Source organism: Strix aluco, chromosome 23, assembly GCF_031877795.1.
Source record: "Strix aluco isolate bStrAlu1 chromosome 23, bStrAlu1.hap1, whole genome shotgun sequence".
Taxonomy (NCBI): domain Eukaryota; kingdom Metazoa; phylum Chordata; class Aves; order Strigiformes; family Strigidae; genus Strix; species Strix aluco.
Window position 1 is genome coordinate 2,407,376 of NC_133953.1, and position 15,006 is coordinate 2,422,381.

The following is a 15,006-nucleotide window of genomic DNA, read 5'->3' on the forward strand; positions in this document are numbered from 1 at the left end:
CCTGACTGGCTATCTATTCACACTTCCTTCTCAGAGCTAGCAAGCTCACTCCTATACAAGCTAGCTCCTTACAGCAGTTAACCTTCCTTTCCTGCTCTCCTGTATTACTGATGACTTAAGTTCAACAGTCCTCCAAATCAAGATGTTATCTAGCTTTACCAATTCAAGTGTCACTGGGCTAAAGTCAGTATGGAAGGATTCGTGGAATTGTAATGAGTTGACAACCGCCAAAATGCTTTCCACTGCTAGCAACATCTGCTGTGTCTAAATTTATAATTAAAATGAAATCATGCATGCAAAAAGAAAAAAAATCAATAAGCTTCCATTTTGAGTTTTTCTAATGTTGAAAGAAGTTATTTGATTAACTCTGTTTTAACCTGAACATCTGGCAGCATTATAGACATGTTATGACACCCACAAAAAATGACTATAACTCTAAAAATTATTTCCTCTTTCCTGAAAGTATAATAGAAATAATCTAGGAATTATTTTTGCTACATGTACTGTGATATTCCATAGTGCAAAAATATTACATGTATTATCACTCTGATTTTCTGTACCTTAAGCACAGCAGGGTATCTTGGGCAGCAGCAACTGAATTACTGAAAGTGCCTTCATAAGAATAAGGTGTTTGTTACTGAATAACATCTACATTATGAGTACCTGCTATTTTAATGTTCATGTTGCTGTCAAGCAAAAGATTTTCAGCCTTCAGGTCACGGTGAACAATCTTTCGACCATGGCAATACTCCACTGCTGAGAGGATCTGCCAGAATTTGCGCCTGGCCTCAGACTCACTTAGACGGCCATGGCTGGCGAGGTAATCTGTCAAAACAAAGCAGGTTTAAATGGATTAGACAGCAAGCAACAATTCTGAAACTAAATGATTTCTCTCAAATAATTAGCACTAGAAAACTCAAAACTTCAGTCAATCCCAGTCTCTGACCCATTATTTTCCCACTCTCCCCTCCAAAAAGAATGAAAAAAAAAATCATAAAATGGTTTAGGCTGGAAAGGACCTTAAAGATCATCCAGTTCCACCCCCCGGCCATGGGCAGGGACACCTTCCACTAGCCCAGGTTGCCCAAAGCCCCGTCCAACCTGGCCTTGAACCCTTCCAGGGAGGGGGCAGCCACAGCTTCTCTGGGCAACCTGGGCCAGTGTCTCACCACCCTCACAGGGAAGAATTTCTTCCTTACATCTAATCTAAATGTACCCTCTGTCAGTTCAAAACTGTTACCCCTTGTCCTATCCCTACACGCCCTGATAAAGAGTTCCTCCCCAGCTTTCCTGTAGGCCCACCTTTAAGCACTGGAAGGCAGCTCTAAGGTCTCCCCAGAGTCTTCTCCAGGCTGAACAACCCCAACCCTCTCAGCCTGTCCTCATAAGGGAGGTGCTCCAGTTCCCTGATAATCTTTGTGGCCACCTCTGGACTCACTCAAGCAGGTCCATGTCCTTCTCATGTTGGGGGTCCCAGCCCAGCACACGGTTGGCTTTCTGGGCTATGAGTGCACATTGCTGGCTCACAGTCAGTTTTCCATCCACTAACACCCCCAAGTCCTTCTCCTTGGGGCTGCTCTCCATCCACTCCTCGCCCAGCCTGTGTTTGTGCTTAGGATTGCCCCAGCCCATGGGCAGGACCTTGCACTTGGCCTTGTTGAACTCCATGAGGTTTGCACAGTCCCACCTCTCCAGCCTGTCCAGGTCCCTCTGGATGGATCCCTTCCCTCAGCGTGTCAGCCCCACCACACAGCTCGGTGTCACTGGTGAACTTGCTGAGGGTGCACTCAGTCCCACTGTCCATGTCACCAACAAAGGTGTTAAACAGCACCAGTCCCAACACTGACCCCTGAGAAATGGGCTCGGCACTGCTCTCCACTTGGACATCGAGCTGTTGCCCGCAAGTCTTTGAGTGCGACTGTCCAGCCAATTCCTTATCCACCGAGTGGTCCATGTCTCTCCAATTTAGAGACAAGGATGTCATGTGGGACAGTGTCAAACGCTTTGCACAAGTCCAGGTAGATGATTACCTAAGTACTCAGAGTACTTATAGTTAAAAAGGAGTAAGGAAAAGCTGCTGCATATTGAAACTCTACTCTCTGTTCCGTCTTTTGTAGTTACCGGACTATTCTGTTAAATATTTTCATATAACACAACTCCTGTGTAATGGGGAATACTTGGAATAACTGGCTTCGCCATCATAAGGTACTTTAAGCTTCAGCCTGTTACCAGTTCATGCAAGCTTCATGCCATACTTCTCCCTCTGAAACCTCAACAGAGGCTGTGTGATGGCTAAAAGTATTTTCTTCCCTGGAAGTAAAACAAGCACTCATAAGGTACCCATCCTGACCTCTCTCTTGTCTTCATTGCATCGCAAGCAGAAAGAACATTTTGTTTTCATACTTGATTATGTTGTTAAAACTAACATTAGCCCAGAAACAAATGATAGCTCTGAAACGGAAAACTTCATTTATCCTCAGGAACAAAACCAAGTGAAGCAGCAGCTCTGTAAGTCTTGACAGAAACAGTTTCTATAGCCAATTCTATTCTTTCTCTTACAAGGCATTAACATCAAAGAATCACCTGTTAGGGTAGTTTCAGGATTGCCTTCAGCATCCTACAAATAGTGCAGTTAATGGCCAAGGTGCAGCAAACGCATATAGATACTGTACCAGTGATCACAGGCAAGGGCTGAACATAGACACATGCAGCAATCTCCAACCACTTGCTGCATCACAACTAATACTGTAGTTAAATAAAAAACAGCGAGCAAGAACTAAACTGCTGGAGCTGCCACCAGCCCCCCCTAATTATCATTTATAGAGAAAGTCCCATGAACAGGAATCATCTACAGACCAGCTGACACAAACATTTCTGTCTGAACTCAGGGAACAGGTTAAAACAGCTGTTTCTGCAAGCTGAAAAGTGAGCATGAGGCAATGGAGGGTTTGAGTCTACTTCTTTTATTTATAAGAATCTCTGACAAAATCCATAAGTAAAATGATTAATTGTATCTTCTAAGCTAGTTATGTAATCTCAGTGATCCAAAAAGGATCATCTTGCCCAACACAATACCTGGCTTTGTTAGGTTGTGGGGTTTTTTTAAATAAAATATCATTTAGGGGCTTTACAGGTGCTTGCAACATCTTAATTTAAGCTTTTCTGTTTTCTCTATGATAAGCAGAGAAGGCCTGAGCAGCTCACATTAAGCACACTCTAAAACCTGAAAACACATTTCCAGTAAAACTTCACCAACAGTGCACTTCTGCTTACTACAGATAAGGACAAAGAAATATGTTGTTCAGAAGGAGGGAGCACAGACCCACCCACAAACCATGAAGATTTTTGCAAATATTCAGAAAAACGTGAAAAAAAAATTATTTGTGGTTGGATCATATAAAACAGACAACTTCACTGACCCTGCATTCTTACACATCATGGGTTCTCTGCTGCCACTTGGGTCACTAGACTACACTGCCCATTAAGTGTTCCACACAGTGTCATACTGATTATCAAAGTGACTTTTGAATTTGGTTTTTCACTCATATAGTTTAAATAAATAAACGCAATCATTAAAACACCACCTGCTTAATACGCTCAGTGAAACAGGCTTGCTTCAAAGATGTTTTATGGGGGGATCATTTAGGAAAGAGTTCTATACCCCGTTCCTGAGGTAACTTAACTCTGCTTTACTTGCAGTAGGATTGGAAGGATTTCATGCGCTGCTGCTACTCCCTTCCAAGCAGGTTCTGCAAGCGCACAAGTGGCTGCTCCTGAACCATCTCAAGTGGCAGACGAGAGACCTCAGTTGCAGTATACTCATTTCAGCATCCTTCAAAAAATGTTTTTAAGCAAAGCACATTAGATCTGATCTCTGGAAACTGCAGATCTGAAAACTCTCCTCGGAGCTTCCAACCTACCTGAATCTTAATACAATTTCAACTGGTTTAACTCAGCAAAGCACGAGAACAAACAAAAGCCTGGCACTAAGGGGAGATCATAATATTTGCATGCTAAATCTCATTCAGTCACAAAGTGACTGTCAAATCATATAACAAGGTGAAGTCAGGTATCAAAGCAACAAACTAAATTACACTGAATGTAAGCCAGCCCTTTAAACTGTTAATCTCTCATTTGTTAGCAATGCAGCAAACAAGTTAATGAATTCAAGCTGTCATTTGCTTTTATGGCTCTAGCCTGTCAGGACTTCAAAGATTCCAAACCACCCTGGCCTTAAGTATTCCACAAAGTCTAGTAGATGGCATAGAATAGGTCATTTATTCTGAAACACACCGCTTTCTCTCCTGTCAAAGTAGAACACACCACAGTCTATCTAAGTAGGTGATGGTATGCGCAAGGATGCTGTTTGTGCATTAACTAGCTTGCAAACAGGAAAGGATGGAACACAAGGCAGTGTGCCAGCCTCTGGGTTACAGAAACCACTTTAAGACAGCTGAAACTTGCTAGAGACATTCTGCCACAATAGCCAGAATTCAGACGCTGTTTGAGTATGCGTGTATATACCTCTGGAGCTAAGAATCATGACTTTAGTTTTTACTGCAGATACCTAGAGCAAAGCACCCTGCTGTACCTTGCAAAGACTGAAATAGCAAAGCTACCTATGCTTTCATATATGTATCCTTTGACAAATCTTACCCTTATGTCATACCCTCAGCTACACGTTTCTGTGGTAGGGTTTTTTCATTTTTCTGTAATAAAATAGAAACGAGAAGCTATCTTAGATTCATGTGGATTCACAGCAGAAAGCAGGAGGCCTTTTGTCACAAGGCAGCTTCCTGTCCAGTCTTTTCAGTAGTCCAAAGTACATTTGTTTACTAGACAATTGAAAGATTAAGATGGTATTCACTTCAAAACATATGACTCAGACACATTGTCTGGCAAACCCAGTGGTCAATGCTTTTCATTTAAAGTATTGTCCTTCATTTAGGTGGCTTGTATCAGAACTAGCGTGGCCAGCAGGGACAGGGAAGGGATCTTACCCCAGTACTCAGCACTGGTGAGGCTGCACCTCGATTACTGTGTTCAGTTTTGGGCCCCTCACTACAAAAAGAGACATTGAATGACTCAAGTGTGTCCAGAGAAGGTTAACAGAGCTGGTGCAGGGTCTGGAGCACAGGTCTGATGGGGAGTGGCTGAGGGAACTGGGGGGGGTTTAGTGTGGAGAAGAGGAGGCTGAGGGGAGACCTCATGGCCCTCTACAACTGCCTGAAAGGAGGGTGCAGAGAGGGGGGGATGAGTCTCCTGAAACAAGCACCAAGCGATAGGCCAAGAGGGAATGGCCTCAAGCTGCGCCAGGGAAGGTTTAGACTAGATATTAGGAAGTATTTCTTTCCAGAAGGGGTTGTTGGGCGTTGGAATGGGCTGCCCAGGGCAGGGGGGGAGTCCCCATCCCTGGAGGGGTTTAAGAGTTGCGTTGACATAGTGCTGAGGGATCTGGTGGAGTTAGGAACTGTCAGTGTGAGGTTAATGGTTGGACTGGAGGAGCTTCAAGGTCTTTTCCAACCTTGATGATTCTGTGATTGTGACTAGGTATCGTACATATTTAATGTAAGAGTATTTTAGCATCTAGCTGCTGTTTTGAGTAAGAGATTTTTTCCAAATATTTACCAGTCTCTCTACAAATTCAGTGCTCTGCTATTCCAAAATCAGATTGAGATCTACTTCTCAGGAATGTTTGATTTTGTGTGTGTAGAAGATGACACCCACCAGACTGCCTGGGCTGATCTATTTTCCCATATAACCACCGGACACAAGAGCCTCTTGCAAAAACAAGCTTAAGTCCCAAGGCACCCTTTGGGACAAGAGAGGAAAAACATAAACAGGACTAACTGAAAGAGCTTATTTTGCATTTCTGTGCATTACTATAATTCCACAAAAGTATGTTTTTAAATGAGGTGGTGGCTGCCCTGGCTGGCATCTGGCAAGAATAAGAAATAAACATTTTGCTTCCACTGTGAACACTTTTGAAAATCTCAGAATAATTTTACGTTTTTTCACAATAAAGCTGAGATCCTGTGTAAGAGTAGGAGTATTAGTACAATAATATAGCCTGACAGCATCCTATTATTTATTGTAGGTTCTCTAAAAGGCACCAAGGTCCTTGCAAGCTACTGTCCAACTGCAAAACAGACTGAAGGTTGTGAGGAACACCTAAACGATCAGGAAAGTCAACTATGAGATGCAAGATAACAGAGTGAGTATGTAAATGCAGTTAAGCTGTTCTTCCCAGGCACCATGTCTTGCGGTTGAAATGTTTGCCTCTTAACTATTCCTTAGTCTTTCTGTCCTTCATATTTCTTGCATGAAGTAGAAAAAATACCTGAAAAGTACATACATAGGTAGAGTCACCTTGTCATGTGTCAAATACTGTACTGGAGCTCTAGATGAAGAAGTTGTGCTATTATCACTTGTTTGGTAGTTTCATGCTAAAACCCAGTGAGAGGCCATGTGAGGCAACTGAAGAACGAGATCAAAATAACTGCTCCTAAACTTCAGCATATTCCTTTAGTTACAATTGTTAAACTAGACATAAATCACACAAGCTGTTAGTTTGGTCACGTTTACTGCTTTTAAAATGCACTTGTAGCAATGTTAGACAGCAAGCAAGAGGGAGTAGAAATAACCATGACTGAAAGCTTGGATATTCCCTTTCTCCTTGCTGAACAATTACATTGTTTTTAGGCTTAATAGTCAGCTTCCCCCGCTGCAGTCTGGATTCTTGTAATACAAACAGTCACTGATTAGAAGCTAGAGAATTAGCCCTTCAGAACAGGTTCACCATAGTTAGTTTAGCTAACAGATAATCTGCATCTCATCTGTTTTAGATACTTCAGGTGAGAGATGCTGAAGGTTACAAGATGGTGGCTGTAACAATACTTTCAAATACATAGTGAAAACAGCCAATTAAAAACTTTGTAGATCTGTAAAGTATGAAGCACAACCAAAACCTTTTTAATTCAAGTATTTTATTAAGTCTAAAGACCTTTTTAAAAACCAAATCTAAAATTTAACAACATTTGAAGTGTTCAGGCTAAAAAACATTATTTACTGCAATAACATTACCTGGCAAAAGGCAAATTCAAAACTGCTGTTGAGTATAGAAAATTCCACTGAAGTCACAGTGAAGAATGTTACTACAGGAGTTAAAAATAATCTTGTCCAAGAACTACAAGTCAGCACTATGAAATGATGGTTTATCGAAGCTAAAAAGACTCAGTGAGGCTTCATACAAGGCCACTCTCAGTGAACTTCAAAGCCTGACATGGTATTAAGAGAACATTTATCAGCTACCATCTACTGACACTGATCTTGAACATGCTATGTTAAGTGTCTTATTCAAGAGGAAGATAGAAAAGGGACTTCTATAAACTCTCACAAATTTTGTATATCACTGAGTAGCAAAGTTACTCAGAAGAGCTATCATAAAGGCTAACTTCAACCTAGGGAGTCTAATCTCTCTCAGCTCCTCCTGTATTCAGAGAAGAAAAAGAGGGTCCTCTGGAGGGTGAGTCAAAGCTCTGAACCAGCCCCCTGAGAAGCCTCTCACTTCTCTGATTACAGAGGGAACATATAGGAAGATCAGCCCCAACAGATTGAAGTTTGTCATTCTCAATATACTTCTCTAACCTCATTTGCCTTTGAGTAAAAATTTAAGTAAACTGCTCTTGCCACAAACCCAGAGCAAGTTTTGTTTGGATTTTGGTTGTTTTGTTGTTTTTAAGCTCCCCTTCAAGCACAAACAAAGGTTAGTCAAAGAACAAATCGAAGCACAATACTTAAATGCTGTCAGGAGACTGATTAACTACAAAAATAGCAGGTTCCACAGGTTTCTAATCATCTTGCTTTACAAGAGAAAACAAAGTAAAATCCCCCCAAAAGCAGAATCATGCATGGCAAAGTGTTAAAAACTTTGAACACACTTGGGTACAGGACTCCAGAAGAGCATCCCATTACTTCTGCTGTTTGAAAACTGTTATAAAAGGGAGACTTTATTTCACACATTGTTAGACTTGACATGGCAAATTCAGTACACTCCAAGGATCACGACAGGAAGGAGGAAAAGCTCATCATTCAAGTCATCTTTCTACTTTTTAAAATACTACCCTACTCTCCAGTTACATCAAAGTTGCTCTGGGCATGGTATCCTGCTTATGACACAAGCAGTCCAATACTAAACGCTTAAAGGGGAAAAAAACCCAACCAACAAAAAACCACCCTGACAAGAAGGGACTTTGAACATTTGAGTTCTGTTTCCATGAAATCCATCCCTTCACCGCCCAGTGTAAAAAATGAAGATCAGCCAGTCTCCACCTCTTCTGCACTCCAATCACCAGGGCTCCCTACATGCTGAACTCTATTCCATTGCCCTCTGAGGTCATTCTGCCTGATGTTGACTGATAGTATCAGTGAAACCTTCTCAGCAACTCCAATTTTGTTACTGAAACTAAAATGCTTGTGAAGACTTTAAGTACCTGGGTATCAAGCATAAAACTCATTAAACTAGCTTTTATTAAGGAAAAGTTGTTACTTCAGTCCAATTCCCAAACAAAGCAACAATACCTGATACACACGAAATACTCCAGCTAAAGAGCTTTTCTTTACCTTTCTATTCTTCTGCTATTTTTCTGCTCCTTTCTTCTGTTACTGTACTAGGACATGCTAGACTCATTCATGGAAAATAAACCCACTGTCCTGGGTACCATTCAAATCTAAAACAAAGTTGTCATTAAGTATTGCTAGACAGTGACCATTTGCTCTTCACCTAGCACTTGACTGTTGCAGTGCACCTCCTGTCTGAGAGCCTGCAGAAAAACCAAGAGACTTTAACATGTTTTTGCCGTTACCTCATTTCTGCTTCCTCCTACAAAAACATAAGTGGCAAGCATATACAACAGCAGAATATCCCATCCCTAATTACAAAAGTCACTCTGAGAAATCATCCCAATGAATCAGAAAAAATATTTAGAGAAAACCTGTACAGAAATATTAAATCTCTAATAATGGACCCAGAAAGATTCCTTTATTTTAATGAGAAAACAAGGTCTAAGAATTAGCTAAACTGTATCTGAAAGAGACATTAAAGGATCTGCAAACAGAGAAAGTCTCAGAGCCCAGAAGGCTTTGCTTCTTCAGAATGAACTAAGAGTTCAAGTCAAAGTTTTACAGGAAATTATACACATTAAAGCCAAAACAAATAAGAAGGCAAAAAAAAGTCACCATCCGAGTTACTTCTAGAATCTTTAGCCACACTGGGTAAAGTTTTATATTTTTTGCCATCTCTTAATTCGTTTTTCCCTATGACCATCTCACTTTCTCACATAAAGTAGCAGCAAAAAAACCTTCTGGTCGTGTAAATGCAACTTAATAGTTACAGAATTTTGACTAAGTACTCAGAATGTTTCATATATGAAACCTTAAAACTACACAAAATACACAAACTTAACTTGAAGTAAGTATAACTTTTAGATAGATTTTTGGCTTATCGCTGATGCAAGTCTGCATAGAAATCTTGCAAGATAAACAACCTTCCATGTTGTAGATCCCAAGGCATGTAATAAGATGAATGGAAAGATTTTTAGAAAGGGGGAAAAAAAAAGTTTTAGGCCAGTCTGCAACTCATGGCCGGGCTTCAAGAGTAGCACTGGTTTGAGAACAGCAGTTTAGAAGGTGAGAAAAAACAGAATCCCCTTTCTTCTTACTCAGTGTTTCCAGATGGTAATCACAGCATAAAGCAAATTATGCTGTTCCTTGAGAGAAAAACACAACACAAAAACCAAACGAAAATAACCAAAGCCTGAGAAATGCACAAGATTTCCAAAGGTTACCAGACTCCAAACCAGACCTATGCTAACATGCTGTATACAGAAATGCTAGTCCCATTCTTGGTATTTCATCATCTCAGTCTTACTGTCTTGCTGTGCTGCAGGTTGTCAACCATTTCAAAGGAGGTTATGAACAGCAAGTTCATCTTTGGTCAGAAGAATACAGGCTTACCCAAATTTTTTGTCGCACGTGCGGGAGCTGAAAAAAGCATTTTTACTTTGATGACTAATGCACATTTTAAAGTTAAAGGCACTAACGCAGGTCAAAATGAAATGGATTTAACTACTTCAAGTCACATTCTATGTGTTTCTTCTTTTGGCCTAAAAAGGAGCACTGCTAAATATAGCTAGTTCTGGGAAAAAATTCAGCCTGTCCCTCTTTGAGAGGACTTCACTGCTACCCTAGCCTCAATAGCTTAGAAAAATCTCAAACAATAACTTGGAACATGTACACGCAGTACAATCACAGAAGACCAAATGCCCTAGAGATAACAGATAACGGCACAGCAGATGCCATAAACCTGACTTTTTACAGTTATGACAGTTATTCAAGCTACCCTGAAGGACAGCTCAAAGGCTACAGACTGGCTGCCATAACTAGGTCTGTTACATACACAGGGTTTTTTTTACTGTGTCCATCACCACAATCAAGAAGGGGGAGAGCGTGCAGAAATCACCTTCAATACTAGAACACAAGCCTCAGGAGCGTAGAATCACTTTTACTATTCACTCCATAGCCCTTGGGCAGAATACAGGCTGATGCACAGCCACTTCACAAATTCCCTTCTATGTAATCAGCATCAGAAGATTTTAAAATTTAGTAAGCTTCCTCAAATCTTCTGGTCCTTCAAAATACTGAAGGATTCTCTAGTGTTCTGCTCTTTGAGCGATCACGTACACTAGAAGAGGACTGAGCAAGTGTGAAGTCTTATCTATTCAGAATATTTATATACTACAATTGTCCTGCACTAAGTAGCAACTTTTTCCAAAGAAATAGAACAATATCTCTATTGTAGTTGAAGCTGAGCATTACAAAACAAAAAAGTTCCATCGTGAAGTAATACAACTAAAAAAAAAAACCAACGTATTGCAAACAAGTTTAACACTGGAGTCCTGCTTGAGTGATGAGTTTTAGCCGAAGAACAAGAACTAATGTGAACTTGACCATGCAGGTCATCACACACAACCTAAAATTTTTATGAGTGTTATTCCACGTCACCCTGACACCCCCTCCTGCCCACCATGTTCTTCCTGAAAACATATTAAAAAATCACGTCTGACAAATCAGCACAACCGCACAGGAAACAGATTCTTCAGTTTACCTGAAATACTGTTTTGGGCCACTGCTCATTATCAGGCTGAACATTTAAATACAGTTTTTCATCTCAACTAAGTGCTGAAAACCTGATAATTGTGTCAGCTGAGATGAGATTTTATCCTGCACCATTCTGTTTAAGCTGTGTCTTCTGCTAAAGGACCATCAGTAATTTTTAACTTTTTTCTTACGCTAATTTTCCCTAAAGTTCTAAAATGAGAAACAGTGACAGTTATTACACATTTCTTGACAAATAAAGTGACATACTGCACTAGAAGGGATCCTTGGGCAAGATAAATACAATCAACAAACTTCAGAAGTTAACATTAAAATGTTGAACATGAAAATATTCTCTTGCTTACCGAAAATTTCTCCATTTTTGGCAAATTCTGTCACAAGGTACAACATGCTTTTGGTCTCCATCACCTGTTGATGGAGAAATCGCACATGAGATTGTTTGTGGGAAGAGCAAAAAGCAAACAAACACCCAAACGGATACTTATTTTCATTGTTGTCTTCTGGTAAAGATGTGAAAGTCTTTGCCTTGCACATACAGCTATCACAATGCTTCACTTTTTTTTTTCCCAGCATTACCTCAACAATTTCAAGGGAAGCATTTGCAGGCTAAGCACAAGGGTAAGCTTTAAATACTTCATAAAGCCAGTGTATAGAGGTGGTGGTGGACAGGATTCTTGGCCACAAGTCACTAACACAAAATGGTAGTATCCTCAGCAGCTAGTTTAAAGACCTTCCTTTAAGGAACTGGCCTAAAGTAATTCCCTTGCTAACATGCTGATGGCTGGTGCTTGGGAAAAAAGACTGGGGATAACATTGACCTTTGTTACCGAGAGTTCTCTAGTTATAGAAAGAAAAAAAACACATAAGCAATCTTAAAACCTGGCAAAATTCAGGTAGAAGCACCACAAGATCCCGTTGTACAATCAGACAGTACAGCTACAGAACTATCACATCCTCAATACATCCTCTGGTGGGGGGAACCAACAAAAAACCAAACATAAAGCATCTTCTGCTTGTCACTTCTGGTGAGTTCCAGCCTTTCTATTGCAAGAACAGACTACTCATAATTCAAAAACTTGGGAGGCTGGAAGGAATAAAGAGAGATAAACAGGAAAAAAGAAAGAGGGAAGACTTCAAAACTTTTCTGTGAACAGCTGTTCACGGCCTTGAACAGAAAGATTTCACCCAACAATTCAAAAGTCCATACTTCCATGACATAAGTTGAATACGGCAGTCCAGTCCTTTATGTTGCAGCTTTCTTCCTAATGATCTACTCCTCAATTGCTTAAACAGCTACTCAGGAATACATTGTACAAATAGCATAATCAAAAGATACACTGAAAGTGAAAAATTATAGAATGGTTTGGGTTGAAAGGGATCTTAAAGATCATCTACTTGCAACTCCCCTGCTGTGGGCTGGGACATCTTCCACTAGCCCAGGCTGCTCAAAGCCATGTCCAACCTGGCCTTGAACCCTTCCAGGGAGGGGGCAGCCACAGCTTCTCTGGGCACCCTGGGCCAGTGTCTCCCCACCCTCACACGGAAGAATTTCATCCTTATATCTAAACTAAATCTGCCCTCTGTCAGTTCAAAACCGTTACCCCTCATCCTACCCTACACTCCCTGATAGAGTCCCTCCCCAGCTTTCCTGTAGGCAAATGATGGACAGTGGCTTAGCCACTTCATCTGCCAGTTCCCTCAGGACCCATGGATGTGTATCATCAGGGCCCGTGAACCTGTGCACCTTCAGGTTCTTTAGATGGTCTCAAACCTGATCTTCTCCTCCAGTGGGTGGTTCTTCCTTCTCCCAGACCCCACCTTTGCCTTCTGTGTCTTGAGCAGCATGGCTGGACCCCTTGCCAGTGAAGAAAGGCAAAAAAGTCATCGAGTACCTCAGCCTTCTCCATATCCCAGGTGACCAAGTCTCCCTTTTCCTTCCAGAGAGGGCCCATATTTTCCCTCATCTTTTTATCATCCACATACCTATAAAAGCTTTTCTTGTTGCCCTTGATGTCCCTGGCCAGGTTTAATTCTATCAGGGCTTTGGCCTTCCTAACCTCATCCCTAGCTTCCTGGACAGTTTCTCTGTACTCCTCCCAGGCTACCTGTCCTTGCTTCCATCCTCTGTAGGCTTTCTTTTTATGCTTGAGCTTGTCCAGGAGCACCTTGTTCATCCATGCAGGCCTCCTGGCGGTCTCACCTGACTTCAACTTCAAAATAAAAAAGTCATTTAGGACTTCCCTTCAGTACAATACAAAAATTTCAACACTCAACACATTTTGGGTCTATTTCAATGACCACAGTAAAATAGTTCAGCCTGAGCTGTCTGTGGACAAGACCTTCTCAAATTTAATTTTTGCATTTTATTTATGCAGAAGCTTGAAAGTACTAGAAGACTGCTCACAAATAAACTCTTTTTAGAGGAATACTTTTAAAAAAAAGGCAAATCCTGAAAGATATATAGTTATAAAAACAGCAGAATTACCAGAAAACTGACAAGCCAGCAGACAGAACAAGATGGCAGCTCTTCAGTCTTTTCTGCACCCTTGTTTAATTCTACAACAGCTGAACATATTATGACTTAAATGTCTGTATCTGGAAGGCAAAACAGTTTGTAAAGACTGTTTTAAACCAACATTTGGAGACAGGAAGCTGCAACAGCCTGTAGATTACATATATGGAACCATTCTTAATCAAGCCAAGATTGCTAGATTCATTACCTAACTGTGACAATCCTCAGTAGTTCCCTGACATGAGACAATTCAGGAGCTTGTACCGTGGACACAATACAGTGATGGGCTGTTATACTAGCAAACTACTGAAACAACTTGACTGAAGGCTATTTAAAAAAATAAACTCACCTAGCTACCAAATGCATTTCTAACAAGCCAATCCCTTAATAGTGAAGGGGTAAGCACTACGTAACAATTATCCTCCTCTTCAAGTTATCTTGCTGATCTCCAGACTTAATTTAACTATTCTCAGACTCTATCACTTTTGTGTTTTGTCATTCATTCAGAAGGAACTGTGGTAGAGACATTACTCAAGCTAGTTAGAAATTTAACTCCCTAAGGTACACCTCCACCTGATGAATCAATATTTTAAAGAGGAAGTGCCAGTCTCTTTCCCATAAAATGAAATTAAAGCTGAACAAGCCTAAACTGTGATCTTCGTCTTTATTCAGTAGAACAACTCCAATGCCATAGGTCCAAGTCCTTGGGCTCACATTGCCTTTATAGATATCATCAGATGAACTTAAATTCAAAGTTTGGTTTTAGCATGCACAAATCTTCATTTGTTTATTGAGCTAGGTTTATTTGAAACAAGCAAGAGATTATCTCAGAAACACCATGTGATTTGTTAAACAAAACAGTAACCGATCCCAAAGGGGGGCCTGAATTCTCAGGAAAGCCTTAAAAGAGTTAACTGAAGTAGAAATCCAGCAACCTCAAACATTTTACAATATGCTAGCAGGAACAAAAAATGAAACAGAAGAGAAACAATATAAAACAAACCTGTATTTTATTACACAAACTATGCGCACTAAAAAAAGTCACAAGCAAAAACCTCCAAGAGTTTTCATTGTCTGCATTATCACAAATGCAGGTTTATCTCTTACGTAAATACACGTTGTTATACCATAATTATTTATCCTTCATGTTAGAAAGGGATGCATTCAATTCCACAACGTACGTAATTCATTTTAGGATAAAGATCATATTGTCCATATCCACAACAGAAGCAATATGCAAGACTCCAACAAAAATAAATCCAAAGAACTAGTTATCCATCTCCTAGTAAATGCACTTCAAGGTAAAGTGTTTGGGAAGC

General features: G+C 40.5%; 2 protein-coding genes across 5 annotated transcripts in view; one reads left to right on the forward strand and one right to left on the reverse strand.

Annotated features, from left to right (window-relative positions):
- The window catches only part of ALG9 (ALG9 alpha-1,2-mannosyltransferase), a 126,294-nt gene that overhangs the window by 98,412 nt on the left and 12,876 nt on the right, over positions 1-15,006 (forward strand). The window contains exons 16-17 of one of the 3 annotated variants that reach the window (XR_012626202.1): positions 6,098-6,214; positions 9,947-10,105. Coding sequence is in view for 1 of the 3 variants with exons in the window: in XM_074848711.1 (XP_074704812.1) it covers positions 6,098-6,106 (9 nt within the window). In the remaining 2 variants the exon portion in view is untranslated. Of the gene's footprint in view, positions 1-6,097; positions 6,607-9,946; positions 10,106-15,006 lie in introns of those variants that run through there. The other 2 variants (XR_012626203.1, XM_074848711.1) reach the window with 2 other exon arrangements.
- The window catches only part of SIK2 (salt inducible kinase 2), a 59,530-nt gene that overhangs the window by 33,266 nt on the left and 11,258 nt on the right, over positions 1-15,006 (reverse strand). For both annotated transcript variants that reach the window (XM_074848706.1, XM_074848705.1), the window contains exons 3-4: positions 11,520-11,583; positions 664-825 (exon numbers count right to left, since the gene is read on the reverse strand). In XM_074848706.1, coding sequence (XP_074704807.1) covers positions 664-825; positions 11,520-11,583 — 226 coding nt within the window. The remainder of the gene's footprint in view (positions 1-663; positions 826-11,519; positions 11,584-15,006) is intronic.